Genomic DNA, 18505 nt, shown 5'->3' with positions numbered 1-18505 from the left:
AGAGAAATAGATTGGTGAATGTTTGAACAAAATCCAGAGTACAATTAGAAAATTAAGAATTTTTGAAGTTGAGATCACTGAAAGATGGAAATCTCAAATTGGTAGTTTAATAATGACAGTCATTCAAAAATGAATAAAGTTACACTTTTCTCAATATAAAGGAGACTTAACAACATGATATAGGTAATATATCTGGAGTACAGCTCCAAGTGAAAAATCTACTCGGACTACAGTACTAGACTACAGATAATGTATGATACGTTACTGTAAAAATGAAAAGGAAAGTTTACCTAGAATGGTATGACCAATTGCCCTATTTTTTATTCTTGTTCACCCTAAAAAATTAAACATTCATTTTTTTTCTGATTTCATCTGATTTTGGTTAAACTTTTATCAATCTATTTTGTTCAGCCATCGCCAAGGTAAATTTAGTGTGATTCTTGGATTTCTTTTTCTTGTGGGGGGGGGGGGGGGGGGGGGGAGACACATCACATTACTACTGTAGTCAATGTGTTATACCACTTGGATTGATGAAGCAACTTGTCATTTGTGTAGGTTACATCGGAAACAGTAGTTTTGGGCTTCTATTTCTATTGTATTATTTTGACTTTGAGAATTTCACGTTCAGTATTATGATTGTACCAGCATCTTGTTCTTCATGTAGATACGTGCTGCTATTGCAGTGCAAAGCGGGGAATATGATGATACATTATACATAATACAGATATAGCTCACAGAAATGTATTTTTCAGATAGAGTAGTAAAAGGTGATTTTTCTTGGAGAATAATAAATACATTTACAATGGAATTAAAGATATTCTGGTGCTTGGATACTATTGAATGTTAATACATGTTTGTACTTGTAAGTTTTTCTTTAAGTTTGTGTTTGAATATTATACTCTTTCTCTCTCTTTCTCTCTTCCCCTCTTTCTCTCTTTCTCTCTTTCTCTCTTCCTTGCTATCTCTGAAGATTGGGGATCTCAAACATGCACACAGGCCTTTCTTATCACAGACAACATCCCTCTCTTTCTTCACAACACTATGAAAGAGACTTTTTATTTCACTCTTTGGGTTTTAATAATAATAAATGCAAGACATAAATAAAAGAAGTGCAATTCATGTACAAAATTAAGAATATGTATGCATCTGTAATTCTACTTTTTTTGCAGACTTTTAGATACTGACTACCTGTCTTGGCAGGCATTTGAATCCCCCTTTCAGCGCCATTTGATTCATTTATCATGACTGAAAATATTTTAAAACCAATGCTACAAGAGAAAACAATTTTTTTTGCAAAGCTCTGGTAAAGCTGTCATGAAGGGAGATCAGCCCCTCAAAAAGACTTGTACAACACTCTCACCAATACACTCAACTGGTTGTTGCAGCATTTAGTAACTCTTTCATAACTCATCATTATATTCATACTACAACCCCCCCCCCCCCTCCCTCTACATGTACACTCTTCTCTCCCACACCATCTTTTCCCTCCCTCTTCTCTTTCAGCTTCTGCCCCCTCTCCATCTCTGTATGTCTCACCTTCCCAAAGATAAACAATATAAAACAAAAGTAAATGTGATACTCAAATAGAGCTTTGTGGTCATTGTATCTTTAATGTAACATCATACAAGTTATAGTAAGTCAATTAGAAACAAATAACTACACAAATTTGAAAAATATAAACTTTATAAAATTTACTTAAATGTCTTTTTCATAATCTGCTGAAAGCCAAGCAATCAAATGCATGCAATGGTTTCACTAGCTTATACCAAGTTTCCTAACTTGTTATTGATTAAATATGTTTGACATGTAGGCCCGGAGAATTCAGAAATCAGAATACAGGGGCAGTTTAATATCAGGAATAAGGACAGCCAGTATTATCATAAGTTGCACTAGCGTTGGGGCATACAAATGCAACTTGAGTTAGCCTTGGCTGTACCAGGTCCACTGATATGTTCATGGAGCATGGAGCATCAATGCCATGGAATATCCTGCTGAAAGTCATGAAATTAAAATAATGACATGGTCTGTGTTTATAACTTTATAATTATGGTAATTTATGGGAACAAACGGGGGTACAATGGGCATTTCATCAATCAGTTGATTATTAAACTCTGGGTAGGTTAAGCTTGACTATAGTTGGCATGCTCTCATGAATACATGTTCCTGTTAGAGTGCCTAAATAAAGAAGTATCAATTAGAAAGTTTTGTTGTCTCTTTAAAAAAGAAATCCCATTTCCTAGGTAAGCATGGATTTCCCAATAGATCACCTTGACTTTTGAAGATGAATCAAATTTCTTAGAGCAATGCAAAACAAAAATGCATAGCCATTGTATGGTTAGAGTTGTGAATAATCTAGTCTTTAACAGCACACAGCCATGTCAGGGGAACCTCATATGAGAAGCGTGGTTGACCGTCATCATAGGGGATATGCCAGCTCTTATCTGTGGACTGTATCACAGTGTCATGAGCCAGATTTTCCTGCAGTGAAAAGTACAGAAGAGTAGTTGTAACATTAGTGATCCAGACATAAAATTAAAGGTTTCTTCTATTTCCCATTTGTTTTCTTCCTTTGACAGTGTAGACCACAGAAAGTATATTGTCGTGCTGTTTCCTAAATGTCCACAATTTTGTGTTTGAGATTTGAACAAATTTAAATTTGTATATTGATTTTTTTATTCTAAACTTTAGTAGAGTCCAGTGCATCAAACCACATTGGAGCATAGCATCTTCAAACAATCCTAGGCAAATCATAATTTTGAATAATTACCCTATATTACATAGCTAATTGAAAGAGATACACGTAACATGGATATGATGATGAAAGATTTCTGCACTCGATCAAAAGTTTGTATTTTGACATTTTGGTAATAACCTATTCAATACAATCTAGAACAATCAAATGACCTCAATAAGGTTTTTCTTTCCAAAGAATGGCACAACACAAAGAAGGAACTATTTGAGGCTCCATAATGTGACTGACCAATTGGGAGTGACCTCCACTCACATACTCACATGTACCTATCTCTCTCCCTCTCTCTCAATTAGCTATTGGATAGCATATTCATTGCAAATGTATAAAACTTGTGATCATTACCTTGAATATTGCTTTTCCTTCTCTAAAGTCCACAGGAGAGAGCTGCTGGGTACGTTGCCATTTTATGAATGACAGATGAGCTTCAGGACTCAGTAAGGCTTTGTGATCTCGGAGCAGATCTCTACTGACATACTTGGTCTTTGTACCACTGTGCATGGTGGCGTACAGCATGAAAGGGTCATCCTCTGACCTGTAGGGGTTAGGATACAAGGGTTTAAAGGTCATATCTGCAGAGAGGTGTATGGAATATTATTATCTTTACCATCTGGCAAACACTTACATGGAAATGATATACAATAATATCTTTCACTGTTTAGCACTTGAAAAGCCATGCCTTTACTCACATAAGTTGGGTTTGTAATCTCTGCGGGTACATTAAATACATTTCAATTTGTCCATACACTACAATAATAATAATGGAGCTTGATATTTACATGTTTTGTGTAAAGAAGCAGTCAGCAAGGTCTTGTATGACAGCCATGTCACCTTTCTCAAACTGATTTCGTTGTTTCAGCATGTGATGTCTCCCAAGGACAAGACAGCTGTAGCCAAGCTTCTTGGTAAGGTACTCCACAAATTGTCTCAGCTGGGAATGAGAAAACATAATGTAGCTGTGAATAATGTGCCAGGATGTAGCAAGCCTTTGAAAGTGGTCTTTAGATAATAGATAGAAAAACACGAGTTTCCTTTAAAAAAACTATTTGGCCTATACTCTAATAACTCAGTTCAAGCTGACACGAGGACTAAGTCAAGTTAACAAAGGGGAAACTCAGACCTCAGTCTAACTTTACAATTTAAATTGGACTTTCCACCGAGTTTAACCAAGTGTAGGGTTTATATTTTATACAATACAAGCAATTATGTTGGCCCAGAAATACGACAAATACTCTTTGAATAGTAATACAACTTTACTGACAGTCATATTCTCTGCAAACTACCTCACTCTCACTTCTAATACAAAATAAGATAATATAATACATTTATGTACATAATAACAAGTCTTATCTACAAAAATAATATCACTTAATCAATGATCTTGAGGAAGAGTACAAATAACTATCAGACATAATTTTGTTTGGAATTAACATACCACTTTACCCGGTGACTTTCTCTTCTTGAGTTTAGCAACATTAAGACCATCTATGACAATGTCATATGAAGGTCCAGAATCAATGAATTTCATGAAGGCATCTAGCTCTTCTGGGGTTGTCTTCCTGAATATGTCTTTGCCTCTGATTACCTAATAATATACATTGAAAGAGAGAGAGAGAGAGAGGAAGAGAGAACAAAGAGAGAAAGTTTTTACAAAAGAGTTTCCAATCACAAACGAGACTGGATACAAGTACACAACATGGAGTGAAAGAAAGGGGCTCAGTACCTTCCTTTTAACAATTGTTCTCCTCCTGGAAACTTTGTTACAACGTATTACAGTCAAAGTCAAACAAACAAACCTATCTTAATAACTAAAGCAAATCTATTTCAAAATAGAGATTGGAATATATATTATAGCAAGGGAAAGGAGGAAAAATAAAACATGAAGGGCTAAGAACTACATGTATCATCAACTTAAAGCAAAGGGGATGCCAATATGATAGAAAAGGTAAGCACAAAAATATCAAAGCAATGAAAAACCTTGACATTGAACTCTACATACCTTACTAAAGATCTCTTCTCTAAGATTGTTGAACTCTTCTCCACTTGTCTGTAGAGGTTCAAGATGACTAGAGCAAGACTTACAAACACCTGTATGACTGATCTTGGTGTGAGAAACTTTCCATGTCTCATGCTGCTTGCTACAGGAAAAGTAGTAAAAAATAAGCTCTATTACATAATACAAGCAAGACACCTAACATTTACAACGTATGTTCCATTAAAAACAAAATCTTAACAGCTATGCCAGGGCCATCTGTCTAAGGCCTGTTTTGCAACTACTATAATGCATTCTGATTACGTGAAAAGATTTTTATTTTTTGAAATCTAAATGGTTTATTCTTCATCAATTGCATCAATTAAATACCAAGAAATAAAACCCATCTGTCTCTAATTGTGTTCATTCAATCACATGTTCTTTCTGTTTCAATTTCACTAATGTCACTTATGAATGATTGTGCAAAAGAACTTTACAGTAACATTACCAAAAGAGACATCTAAATTACGATGGATGTTGGATTTCACATGTTAGCAATGAAATGAATACCCCCAAAGAAATCACCTCTTGAACCAGTTGCCCAGTTCCTCTGCAACATGTTGTGAAGGAAAGTGCCTCTTTGCCCTCTTGTAATCCAGAAGTCTTGTCACTATGTGCTCATTGTCCTCCAGAACAGATTCGTCATCTGCATTGCTTTTGAAGGTTGCAATGATTTTCAAAGCACTAGCATCCGTCGGAATGAGATCTTTTGAGTAGTGATCCTCGAGCAGAGATTTGGCAAGACTTTCATCACCATGCTCACAAGCAGCTATCAGGTAAGGTTCTAGGATTCTTGAAGTAACACAATCAGCATCAGCAGCCCTAGCAATAAAGCTATGGCTCTGCTGCCACCTGTCTGTCAAGCATAGACCTGACACAGCATTGGCTATGGTTCCCTTGTCCATCATGCCCTGGTTCTCCTCCAGCCAATCCACACACCAAAGGATCCCTTCAAGATCTTGACATGTTGTACACATGAAAAGACATTTACTCACTAACTGACTCTTCATGACAGTGTGCTCATCCTTGATGAAAGCAATGAGAGACTTTGCTGAAACTGGGAATGGTTGTGCAGCAATTGATTCCATGGCATGCAGCTCATATTCAAATTCTGTTCTTGCTATGTATTGCTTTCTCCGTTGCTGCTGCTCGTCTATCCACTTGGTTTTCATTTGTTTCCACTGATCAGCTGTAAACCATTGGTCTTTTGAAATTTCCAAAAGCCATCTACTTCTTCTCGACCCAATTTCTCCTCTGTGCTTATCAACTTGAGTCAAAGTGCTTTCACTTGACAATGTCCTCTGAGGCAGGAATATGTGCGATGGGCCTGCATTTGCTTTCAAGTAATAGGGAGATATATAATCACATTTCCCTCTTTGGTTTGTGAACACAGATTGGACTATACTAATTTGTGAAATACACAGAGATGTCCTACTATGAAATCTGAATGATCCAGCTCTTTCTTGAAACGAAAGCTTATTGACCAAAGACTTCAGTTGAGCACTTCTGGAAGCCATTTGCTTTACGCTACATACTGAAGAAAGAAGGGCCATCATATTTCATTAGCTTAAATGTATAAATATCTCAGTTGTGGAGGGTTCATTACTGTACAACATTCCAGGATGTCCTCCAAATTCGAGTCATATCAGGTAATCTCATACAATGGTTCCTTTGAAAAAAAAGTTAAATGATACCTTCTACTGTTCTAGTAGTCTCTGAAAACAGCAGTCTTGGCACACATACACCTTATAAGACCATCAGTTCTGAAATAGCAATACAAAATTTAAATCAGAACATTTTATAGAATGCATTTCTTGTCTTTCTGAAGTTTCTTCTTATCTTTCTTATACTTCATAGAAGGTAGGCTTTGAGTATATAGAAGCAGAAACACAAGATAAACATTTATGTAACATGTATTTGAAAATTGATAAAAGCAATGACATCTATAGTATAGGGCACCTCCAATTGGTCAATGCAGTCATTATGTCACACATTGATAACACTCATTTATTCATAGTATCCCCCTTTTCCATTTTGGTTATCAAACATACTTTTTTTCTATGATACCTTAGGTTTGATATTGTAACGATCCGCTCCGCGGTCGTGACGTAACAAAGAGGCCTAACTTAAATGATTGTTGTTTTCAAGCGCGTCATCATACACCGACGCACAATGTTTACGTTAATAATTTGCATACGAGCGATTGACATTTGGATCCATTATTGAGATGCTTTTAGATGTTATACTGTAATTGTTTATCAATCTATCACATGAATTTGGATGGAAAGTTGTTTAGACAATGTAACTTGTTAATATTTACTGCAACTATGTCATTCAGAGTGTTGTATTTAATTAATGGTAAAATAAGAGATTTACTTAGATATTTTGCTCTGAACTAGCACAGTCTTCATGTTAAGTCCATTTTCGCTGCGCGCGTACTCTTCAAGATCGCTTAGCGCATCGATTTCCCCCACGTCCGCATTATGCCTTTATAACCCGTAACATTTCTAAAACGGGAGGAGTTGGAATTGGACGCTCGTCGGAATCAGAACTATTAGTCTCTCCCTGGAAATCCCCCCCACCTAAGGACTTGTCTTGGAATTGGGCACTCGTCGGAACTGGTACCACACATAAGATCTCTCTCCCTCCCTGGAATATAAAGGTACACAAGGAAGTCTACGCTGGAATTAAGATGCTGGAATTAATGAACCACTATTATTAAGATGCAGGAATATTATAAGTCCACCTCTCCCCCTATGATGCTATGGAATTAAACTAAGAGGAAAACTCCCAAGTCCCATAAATCCCAATGAATCATTGCCCTTCACTTTATTACATGTATTCGAATATAATAACGACAATCGTATAAATTTATTAAGTATAACTATAAGCACAAGGTATTTGTGACAGTGGTGATATAAAGATGTAAATATTGGAAGTACATGCATTAATAAAAGTTGACCATTTTCTTTTGTCTTGAAACTGAAATTATGAGTCTATAAACACTTTGTCCTTCTTGACTGGTACTCCTTCATAGTCGTATATTTCGACGAAACGAACGTAAATAAGTATTGTAGCTTCCCCCGTCTTTCCTCAAAAGATAAGATCTAATTACTCTAACCGCTCGGACATACATTATAAATAATGTCGGCTGACGAATATCCTGACAGATATAAAGAATCAGTTTCCCCAGCTGGGAATGAGAATAATCCCGACGTAGAGGTCGAGGTTGGAGACGGAGGCGGGGGCGGCCGCCACAAATTTGGTGTCAGAAGTAGGATTATTAATATGGCGGAGGTACCAGAGTCTAAGAAAGAAATAGATGAGCTAAGTTGCTCCTCAGATGAGACAATGTCTAGTACAAAAAGTTCAAAGAAAAAGAAGAGTAGGTCAGAGAAATTACAAAGTCGGATATTAAGTCAACTAACGAAGTTAATGGGGCAAATGATGAAGTTGACAAAGAAACCAAGGAAGAGGACTGTTGGCCCAGACTCCTCCACGGAAGAACTATCTGATTTTTCAGATGATGAAGTGGAATTCAACTTCAAACCAAATAGACGACCGGAATTAGGAATGGAAATCCAAAATAGAGACGAGGAAACATAAGGAAGAAACTAACCAGATGAAAGCACAAAAGAGGAATGATGATATTCGCCATGCCAAAGAAGATAGAATTCGGGAAACTACTCATCGACCACTGATCATGCCGGACAAGTATGATGGAAGTACCGACTGGAAAGAATACGCCTCGCACTTTGAATCTTGTTGCGGAATCAACAACTGGAAAGATGAGGAATCTGCCAAGTATCTAGCTGCTAGCTTGAGAAGTCAAGCTCTGAGATTACTAGAAGAACAAAGAGGCACCAAGTGGAACTTTGAAGAAATAAAGAGTAAACTGTCATTCAGGTTCTCTTCTGCCAAACAGGCGGAAAGCTATTTGTTGGAACTTAGGAATCGTAAGCGACGTCAAGGAGAATCACTTCAGGAACTAGGACGTCATATTAGGGAACTCACTGATAAGGCATATCCAAACTTTGAAAGTCAAGGGGTCGATAGACTAGCTAGGATTCATTTTACTGATGCTATTCGTAGTAGTGAGATTCGTATGGGAATATTTCATGCTAAGGCAACAAGCTTAGATGAGGTAATTCAAGCCGCAATAACCACTGAGACATTTCTACAGACGGAGACTGAGAGGAATGGATGGAAGGTTAAGCCTACTTACAATAGAGGAATCGGCTCTGAAGTGGATCTCGAGAAGATGATCAAAGATGAAATTAACAAAGTCCTAGGCCAAGCCATGGAAAGTCAACCTAACAAGGAAAGATGTCAGGGATATGTGAAGAAACCAGGAACTAATCAAAGACCAAGTCAAACAGCGCAAGGAAGATTTGATGTGAAAACCCAAACATGTTTCTATTGTGAGAAACCTGGCCATTTCGCAAGAGAATGCCGTGAGAAACAAATGGATCGAAGAGGAAGGAACTATCCAAGTGATGAATCTAACTGGTCAAGACAAAGATACCAGCGTCAGTCAAACGACAAGTGGTCGCCCCAAAGGGTCGTGGCGCGGCCAATCGTCCAAAATTAATTGAGACCCAACCTAGCAAAACAAAGACAAGTTTCATACCCAGTATAAATCAAAATGTTGATGGTCTTTATGTTCCAGTGCACATTCAGGACAAGGAATACAAATTTCTAGTTGATACTGGTGCTTCAGATTCTTACATTTCTAGACGATCATATGAACAATTAGATGAAAAAGATAGACCCCCTCTGCAACATCGTAGCATAAGTGCACAGTTAGCAGATGGTTCACCATTAGCCATTTATGGAGCAATAACTCATGAGATGAAGATAGGACCAAATAAAGGAGTAATTACAGTTTTGGTAGCAGATGTGAGTAGTGATGGAATCCTCGGCTTGGACAATCTAACAAGAATGGGGGCTAGCATTGATCTGACTAATTTCCAACTCACCACAAAATGGGGCAAAGTAGAGTGCAAGAATGAAAGTGGAGAAAGACTATCCTGCCGCATAACTGCGTCAGAAACTACTACAATCCCCGCAGGACATGAAGCTGTAATACTTGGATCAATGAAGGAAGGAGATCGAATTAAACCTAACACCCTAGGTTTAATAGAGGCTGGAAATGTTCAACAACAATTAGTGAAGAAAGGACTCATTACAGCTAGAACTCTAATCAAGACAGGGGAGGAGTTAGTGCCTGTTAGAGTATTCAACCCATCTACTTCCAACAAAGTAATAAAGAAGAACACACCAATCGCTATGATGACCGTAATAGATACAAGTGAAGTACAAGAAGTCCCCAAGTACACCACTGTTGGTGATGGAAAAGTTCCGGAACATTTGAGGGATTTGCTAAAGAGAAGTACAGAAGGAATACCAGATCAGTATCGCCAAGACGTGGCAAAGTTATTGACGGAATTTCAGGATGTATTCTCAAGAGGAGATGATGATATTGGAAGGACTAATTTGGTACAACACAAGATAGATACTGGAACTCAGCGACCAATTAGACAACGACCACGCAAGCACCCTTTTGGGCAGAGAGACGAAATCAAGGAGCAAGTGGAAGGGCTACTACAGAAAGGTCTTATTGAACCAACTGATAGTCCATGGGCTTCAAACATTGTACTCGTAAAGAAAAAGGACGGAACTCAGAGATTTTGCGTGGATTATCGGCAACTGAATGCTGCCACGATCAAGGACGCCTACCCCCTACCTCGTATAGACGAAACATTGGATGCTTTGTCAGGAGCGCAGTGGTTTTCAACCCTGGACTTGGCAAGTGGATACTGGCAAGTAGGCTTAATACTTGATACTTGATGTGGTAATCCCTGAAGCAGCTTTTCCAAGCTATACTGGGATGGGATGTGTTGTGACAGCAGGTGAAGGTGCAGACAACAAAAGGGTGTACAATTTCTTTATACAGTAAAATAGTGACGTGCAAGTAAAAATAATCATGCTGCTATATGGTTTACAATATTCTGGAACCTACAGCAGGTTCCAACCCTCTGATGACAGGGAGGGCGGTCATCTGGAAAGCAGCAACTGATGGGGCAGTAACTGCAGTGAATGGTAGTTGATTCCAGATGCGAATGGTGCGGGGGTAAAATGAGTACTTGTAGGAGTCGATTGTTGCCTCAGGAACAGAGAGCTTGAGTGTGTGGTCTCTTCTGCTGATGTATGTAGCTTTGGTTATGAGGTGAGGAAGACAAATGTTGACTAGCTGGTGGTGTATTTTAAAGAGCATGGTGCTTTGTGCTAGAAGACGACGTGTGTGCAGTTTATCCCATCCCAGCTGGGAAACAAGCCCTGTAGCTGACGTGGATCTTCGGTAGTCGCGGAAGACAAAACGAGCAGCTGTTTTCTGTATCCTTTCCAGACCTTCGGCAGCACCAGAAGTGTGAGGGTTCCAGGCTTCAGCGCCATACTCTAGCTGCGGTCGAACCAGGGCTGTGTATGCTCTTGATTTCACATCCTTGGTGCATGGTGACAGGGTTCTCCGCAGCAACCCAAGGGTTTTGTTGGCCTTGTTCAGTAGGAGTTGGCAGTGTGTATTCCATCGAAGGTCCTTGCTTAAGCAAAGATGCTAAGGAAAAATCAGCTTTCGTAGCTGATGGTGGACTCTACTCATGGAACGTGATGCCTTTTGGACTTTGTAACGCCCCAGCCACTTTTGAGAGATTGATGGATAAAGTACTAACCGGATTGCATTGGGAGACATTACTTGTCTACTTAGATGATTTGATTATCTTTGGTAAATCGATACCAGAGGAACTTTCACGGTTACGTCAAGTATTCTATAGACTACGACAAGCCAACTTAAAGTTAAAACCAAGGAAATGCTTTCTGTTCAGGAAGAAGGTGTCCTATCTCGGACATGAAGTATCAAGCAAGGGAGTCTCAACACAGCCAGAGAAGGTTGAGTCTGTAAAAACATGGCCGACGCCGAAGAATGTGACGGAAGTTAGAAGTTTTCTCGGTCTTGCATCCTACTACAGACGTTTTGTTGAAGGTTTTGCTAGTATAGCCAAACCTCTTCATCAACTCACGGAAAAGCGCCGTGCCGGACAGTTCGAATGGAGCTCTGTCTGTCAGGATGCGTTTGAAGAGTTGAAAAGAAGATTGATTACTGCACCTATTCTGGGATACCCGAATACGGAAGGTGCATTCATTCTTGACACAGACGCCAGTAAGGATGGGATTGGAGGAGTGTTGTCACAAGTACAAGATGGAAAGGAAAGAGTAATTGCATATGGAAGTAAAGTGCTAAGTAAGGCAGAACGGAACTACTGCGTTACAAGAAGGGAACTACTTGCAGTTGTCGTTTACTTGAAGCATTTCAGACAATATCTCTACGGTCGACATGTAACAGTGAGAACAGATCACGGAGCTTTAAGGTGGCTAACAAATTTCAAAAACCCTGAAGGACAGCTGGCAAGATGGCTTGAGGTCATCGCAGCTTATGATATAGAGATCATTCACAGGGCTGGTAGAAGTCATGGGAATGCAGATGCATTGTCGAGAAGACCATGTGGCCAGTGTGGAAGAGGACTGGAGTGCGAGTTCAAGGTCAAGGAGGAAGAAACAGCCAAAGCCCGTGTAATAATGATGACAAATGAGAAGAGACTGTCTGAGATGAGGAAAGATCAGCTAGACGACCCAAATATAAAGCCTGTGCTAGAGGCTATGGAAAGGAAGACCAGACCACCAAAGGAAGAAGTTTCCGCAATGTCTAAGAAAGTTAAAGTCTTGTTAGAGCATTGGGAACAACTTGAAATCAGAGATGGAATACTCTATCGTAGATGGGAATCTATAGATGGCAAAGAAGTGAAGTGGCGACTAGTATTACCTGGAAGGAAAATAGATGAAGTTTTGAAAGAACTTCATGGTAGTGCTTTAGCTGGTCATTTGGGAGCAACTAAGACACTGAAGAGTAGTCAGATGAGATACTACTGGGTAGGAATGAAGGCAGATGTGAGGTCTTTCATCCGTAAATGTGAATCTTGTGCTCGACGGAAGTCAGCTGGTAAGAAGAGGCGAGCACCTCTACAGCAGAGAAGAAGTGGAAGTCCGATGGAACGGATCGCTCTTGATATACTAGGACCTTTGCCAGAAACGAATGACGGAAATAAGTACATAATGGTAGTAGCTGATTACTACACTAAGTTCGTAGAAGCTTATCCCATACCTAATGAGAAAGCAAGTACTGTGGCACCCAAACTAGTTGAAGAGTTTATATGTAGATACGGGGTTCCAACCGAGATTCACACAGACCAAGGAAGGAACTTTGAGTCACAGTTGTTCAAAGAAGTTTGCCAGATCTTGGGAATAAAGAAGACAAGGACGACGGCATATAACCCTAAATCAGACGGAATGATTGAACGCTTCAACAGAACATTGCTCGATATGCTTGTCACGCTAATAGAGCCTGGAAAGAATCAGCGAGATTGGGACAAGTATGTACACATAGCTACAACGGCATACAGAAGTTCAGTTCATGAGACAATAGGAGAAACGCCAAACATGATGATGTTCGGAAGAGAACTGAAAATGCTTTCAGATCAGTACATGATCCAACCAGATATGGAAGTTGGAACAGACTACGTCGAGGAACTACGAGACAGGATGGATAAAGTCTATACAAGGATTACTGAGCACAGTCAGAAGAATCTCCGAAGACAGAAGAGAAACTACGACAAGAAGATTGCTGGAAGTAGTTACGAGGAAGGAAATTTCGTTTGGTTACGAAATAATCAGAGACACAAAGGCATCAGTCCCAAACTAAGTTACAGATGGAATGGCCCATTCAAGATTAAGACGAAGCTGTCTGATGTGACATACAGAATCCAAAAGAGCCCTGGAACCAAGATGAAGGTTGTACACTTTGACCGTTTGAAGCCATGTGAAGGAGACGAGCCTAAGGAATGGAAGACAGCTCATACTAGACGGGAAGACGCTGGAAATGATGCCAGAGAGATGGAGTCCAACTCTGAAGAGGTTGATCAAGATTCAACGCCTGACGTGACTGTAAATAGAAGACAAGAAGATACTCGACGCTATCCACTGAGGAATAGAAGACCCGCACATTTCTTTTATTAGAAATGGTTTTGTGGAAATAAAGTAGAATAATATTTGTTTTACTTTTGATCTGTTTCCTTCTCCTCTTTCCTTCTCTATAACTTTCTATCTCACTTCTTTCTTTCTTCTATTCAACTCTGTTTTCTCATCTATATCTCTTTCTTATACAGATTCCATTGTTTGTATTGTATATAAATGAACATTATTGACATTGTAACGCCACTGAGTAGATTTAAGAATTAGAATTTATTTGTAATAGGTAATCTAGGGCGATGAAAATTTAAGAATATAAGTGCACGTTCCATGTTGCATAGGAACAAAGAATTGACAAGTTTTGGAAGAAAAGCAGATGTCTTATGTTGTAGATGTATATTTGATTGATACTGGTGTTGATAGAGAGATTATGAGGTAATAGAGAAGGAGAAGAAAAGTATGCAAAATAAGACAAGTGTTTTCTTCCAAATGTCACCTACCTTATTGGTAATAATATTGAGTAAAGATATTTTTGGTTTGTATACATGTATATACTTGCAATCGAATTTAGACAAGGTTGCATTGTAACAAGGTTATCGCCCAGGAAAACCTAATGTTTTAAATGCGAGGACGCATTTTGTAAGGAGGAGGGCTGTGTAACGATCCGCTCCGCGGTCGTGACGTAACAAAGAGGCCTAACATAAATGATTGTTGTTTTCAAGCGCGTCATCATACACCGACGCACAATGTTTACGTTAATAATTTGCATATGAGCGATTGACATTTGGATCCATTATTGAGATGCTTTAAGATGTTATACTGTAATTGTTTATCAATCTATCACATGAATTTGGATGGAAAGTTGTTTAGACAATGTAACTTGTTAATATTTACTGCAACTATGTCATTCAGAGTGTTGTATTTAATTAATGGTAAAATAAGAGATTTACTTAGATATTTTGCTCTGAACTAGCACAGTCTTCATGTTAAGTCCATTTTCGCTGCGCGCGTACTCTTCAAGATCGCTTAGCGCATCGATTTCCCCCACGTCCGCATTATGCCTTTATAACCCGTAACATTTCTAAAACGGGAGGAGTTGGAATTGGACGCTCGTCGGAATCAGAACTATTAGTCTCTCCCTGGAAATCCCCCCCACCTAAGGACTTGTCTTGGAATTGGGCACTCGTCGGAACTGGTACCACACATAAGATCTCTCTCCCTCCCTGGAATATAAAGGTACACAAGGAAGTCTACGCTGGAATTAAGATGCTGGAATTAATGAACCACTATTATTAAGATGCAGGAATATTATAAGTCCACCTCTCCCCCTATGATGCTATGGAATTAAACTAAGAGGAAAACTCCCAAGTCCCATAAATCCCAATGAATCATTGCCCTTCACTTTATTACATGTATTCGAATATAATAACGACAATCGTATAAATTTATTAAGTATAACTATAAGCACAAGGTATTTGTGACAGTGGTGATATAAAGATGTAAATATTGGAAGTACATGCATTAATAAAAGTTGACCATTTTCTTTTGTCTTGAAACTGAAATTATGAGTCTATAAACACTTTGTCCTTCTTGACTGGTACTCCTTCATAGTCGTATATTTCGACGAAACGAACGTAAATAAGTATTGTAGCTTCCCCCGTCTTTCCTCAAAAGATAAGATCTAATTACTCTAACCGCTCGGACATACATTATAAATAATGTCGGCTGACGAATATCCTGACAGATATAAAGAATCAGTTTCCCCAGCTGGGAATGAGAATAATCCCGACGTAGAGGTCGAGGTTGGAGACGGAGGCGGGGGCGGCCGCCACAATATTGATAATTCTACATTTCCTCACACAAAAGAAATGTATATTCTACCATAAGAATTTGATTTTTGGGTAGAAAACAAACTAGTTTGAATTTTCTCAACATCACCTATGGTATAGACGATCTCAACTCCACAAACAAATAGGTTGACAAAATTGTCTATCCTTAAACAATTTTCTGACAAATCCTTATTCTCCTTCTCTACTTTTTCTGCTTCCACCCAAGCAAGCTTTCCATGTCTTATGATCAAGGATTGATTGTAATTGGTTGATCTGATTTATTGATTAAATATGGCTGAAGCAAATTTAATTTAGAGTAAAATGTCAGCATCAGCATCAGTATACAGAAGTGTGAGGTGATCCTGTTGAAACTTCAGGTCGTTTCATTCAGTGGTGCTTCGTTCAAAAAATGAACCTGAACAATTTTTGCTCGCATGGCGGGTGGACGCACATATAAATTTTATGGAAGCATTTGGTGCTGAGAGGACCAGTGCTTGTCCAATCTAATCTTGAAAGAAAAGTGATTGAGGATGTCTTTTAAAATCTAGCGGTTTACAAAACATTAATATAATAGACTCTACTTGATTCAATAAAATATAATAAAATAATAGATCAACAGGGAAATGACAAGTACGACGGAAACATAAAAAAGTAAACAATTAAAAAAGAAATCTACAAATTCAAATTTTGTGCACACCCACACACACGTGTAGAGTTAAATTTATTTGTAAAATGTTATTTCTTGATAATTTAAAAACAGAGGTCAACCATGCATTGCTGTAGAATGGCTGTCTACTACAATAAATAAAGTCAGAGCATGGTTGTCTTGTTGTTGCAAAAATGATTTTCACTTTCACGCGTGCGGAAAGCTAGAGTTTGGTGTTTATTATTAGCCAGCATCACAGGTGCACATGCACGGCCATGGACCTAGACGAGCGCAGCAGATCAGATTTGGTCGTGGATTCCCGATGTTTCCAACTAAAAAATAAGCAGATGGGACTGAGAGTATGCGCAGTAGCGGACGATGTTTTAATATATGGCCTACTGAGCTCAACTTTGTTGATTCATCATGTACTCTTTTGAAAAATAATGTGCAATATAACAAGAATTCGGTTCTTACCTTTCAAAATACCGTGAAACTTGACAGCTAACAGAAATTCTGGCGACTTTTAAAATTTCTTTCCTCTCACCACTTACTAGTATGGTGTTGTCGATGCAACAATTCGAGAAGAAAAAATCAATACTGTGCTCCTGATCCTGTCCATTGTTTTGCTCATGGACATACTACTGCTTTGCTTCTCTTTCACTCATTTTGTTCTCCAGTCAACATCTAATCCATGTACCTTTTCTTCTTATGATACTACTGACAGAACGATGGGTTTCTTGGGAAATGATGTTTAAAAGGGACCTGTTGACACCTTTGACACCTTCGCGAATATTTCCTCATTTGATTTTCTGTATTCCAAAGAAACCCATCGTTCTGCAGCTTTAATTCTGCTATCCATTTTCTCAAAGTCAGAACTCGCAACCACTTGATTTGAAAATGTAGGAAAGCATTCAATGCAATAGGCCTTCAAGTTCGCGAACTTTGGGGTGAGGTTGGAAAGTGGGTGTGAAAAGATCCTGACATCTTCCCTCAGTCGCGGATCCAGGATTTCTTAGGGGAGGGGGCCCAACTTTTTTTTTTTTGCTCCCGAAAATTTGAAAATCGCGCCGGCCGAAAAGTCGCTCAGTGGGGGGGGGGGGGGGGGGGGGGGGGGGGGGGGGGGGGGGGGGGGTGTTACAGAGCACTTTTTTTTTTTTTTTTTGCTTCCGAAAATTTGAAAAACGCGCCGGCCAAAAATTCGCTCAGTGGGGGGGGGGGGGGGGGGGGGGGGGGGTTAGTGAGCACATTTTTTTTTTTTTGATCCTCAAAAAACATTCAATTTGCACCCCCCCCCCCCCCCCCCTTGAGCGCCAGGGGGGCCTAACCCCCAAAAAAGGTAAAAATCACGTGATTTTACATGATTTTTTTCTCAAGGGGGGTGGGGGGGGGCCCCCGGGCCCCCCCCCCCTGGATCCGCCACTGTCTTCCCTAACTTGAGAGGCCAGCCGTGCCCTCCCTAATCTCACTTTGCATTCTGACAAGGGATGGCATCGTGTTTTGGGAGCTTCAGTTCAGTTCAGTTCAGTTTATTAAAAAACACATGGCATAGTAATCCTGGATAGTAATCATGACGAACAAACATGATCCAAATTGAGACCCCAAAAAGCAATGCTTGTGAGTGGGGCCCCTTTGAGGATGGACCTCTCAATCCCAGCTTATATTTATCTAGAAATTCACACTAGGAATGCACAATAATTAATGTTTATTGCAAAATTTTAGTTTAGCAGGCTTTGGAAAATACCTAATTTTCCATATTTAGTCAATTTCAGTGAGCTCTTAACCAAATCCTGTTTGAAGCATTATTTTCAAAAGCATTCATTTGTCACATTCTGAATTAAAATACTGCATGGGATTGGTGAGGGAGGGAGCGGGGAGGGAGTTCCCCTTGCACACTGATGAAAGTTTGAGAATTAGAAGTGACTAAAATTTATAAATATTTCAGCCGAGGATGCGGGTTCGCGTCTTTTGGATGCCCCCTCCCGCGCGAAGCGCGGAAGCTTTGACGTTTAATTAAATTATTAGAGAAAGAAGATGGTTCTTAATTTGTCCGATAAACAGTAACAGTTCGTTGGGGGAAAAATGCCGGCTGACCGACCTAATACATCTTACCGACTTCAAATTTCTGCATTGATATAGTAATAGTACACGAGGATCGAGCAAGAATACCG

At 39.2% G+C, this 18505-nt stretch overlaps 1 protein-coding gene across 2 annotated transcripts; it reads right to left on the bottom strand.

Annotated features, from left to right (window-relative positions):
- Positions 1–1587: 1587 nt before the first annotated feature.
- On the bottom strand, positions 1588–16898 carry LOC115929729 (mitochondrial ribonuclease P catalytic subunit-like). Of its 2 annotated transcripts, XM_030999623.1 has the most exons (7): positions 16812–16898; positions 5307–6544; positions 4749–4887; positions 4185–4334; positions 3529–3680; positions 3095–3284; positions 1588–2478 (listed from the first exon to the last, which is right to left on the bottom strand). In XM_030999623.1, exons 2-7 carry the CDS (start codon positions 6335–6337, stop codon positions 2353–2355), a joined length of 1788 nt encoding a protein of 595 aa, XP_030855483.1. In that variant the 5' UTR covers positions 6338–6544; positions 16812–16898; the 3' UTR covers positions 1588–2352. The 2 variants fall into 2 exon arrangements, with proteins under 2 accessions (XP_030855483.1, XP_030855484.1); XM_030999624.1 differs by lacking the exon at positions 16812–16898 and having other exon boundaries at positions 5307–6833.
- Between the last annotated feature and the right edge of the window lie 1607 nt (positions 16899–18505).

This window comes from Strongylocentrotus purpuratus, unplaced genomic scaffold, assembly GCF_000002235.5.
Source record: "Strongylocentrotus purpuratus isolate Spur 01 unplaced genomic scaffold, Spur_5.0 spur5_scaffold_5, whole genome shotgun sequence".
Taxonomy (NCBI): Eukaryota; Metazoa; Echinodermata; class Echinoidea; order Camarodonta; family Strongylocentrotidae; genus Strongylocentrotus; species Strongylocentrotus purpuratus.
The sequence above is the reverse complement of the archived record's forward strand: the minus strand, read 5'-3'. Positions and strand labels throughout refer to the sequence as shown.

Excerpts from the sequence above, each read along its gene's own strand:
- LOC115929729 (XM_030999623.1), bottom strand. The coding sequence starts at position 6,337 with ATGATGGCCCTTCTTTCTTCAGTATGTAGCGTAAAGCAAATGGCTTCC. Across the intron at positions 4,888-5,306 it reads CTGGGCAACTGGTTCAAGAG|CAAGCAGCATGAGACATGGA; the intron begins GTGATTTCTTTG and ends CTTTTCCTGTAG. Across the intron at positions 2,479-3,094 it reads AAGGAAAAGCAATATTCAAG|GAAAATCTGGCTCATGACAC; the intron begins GTAATGATCACA and ends TTTTCACTGCAG.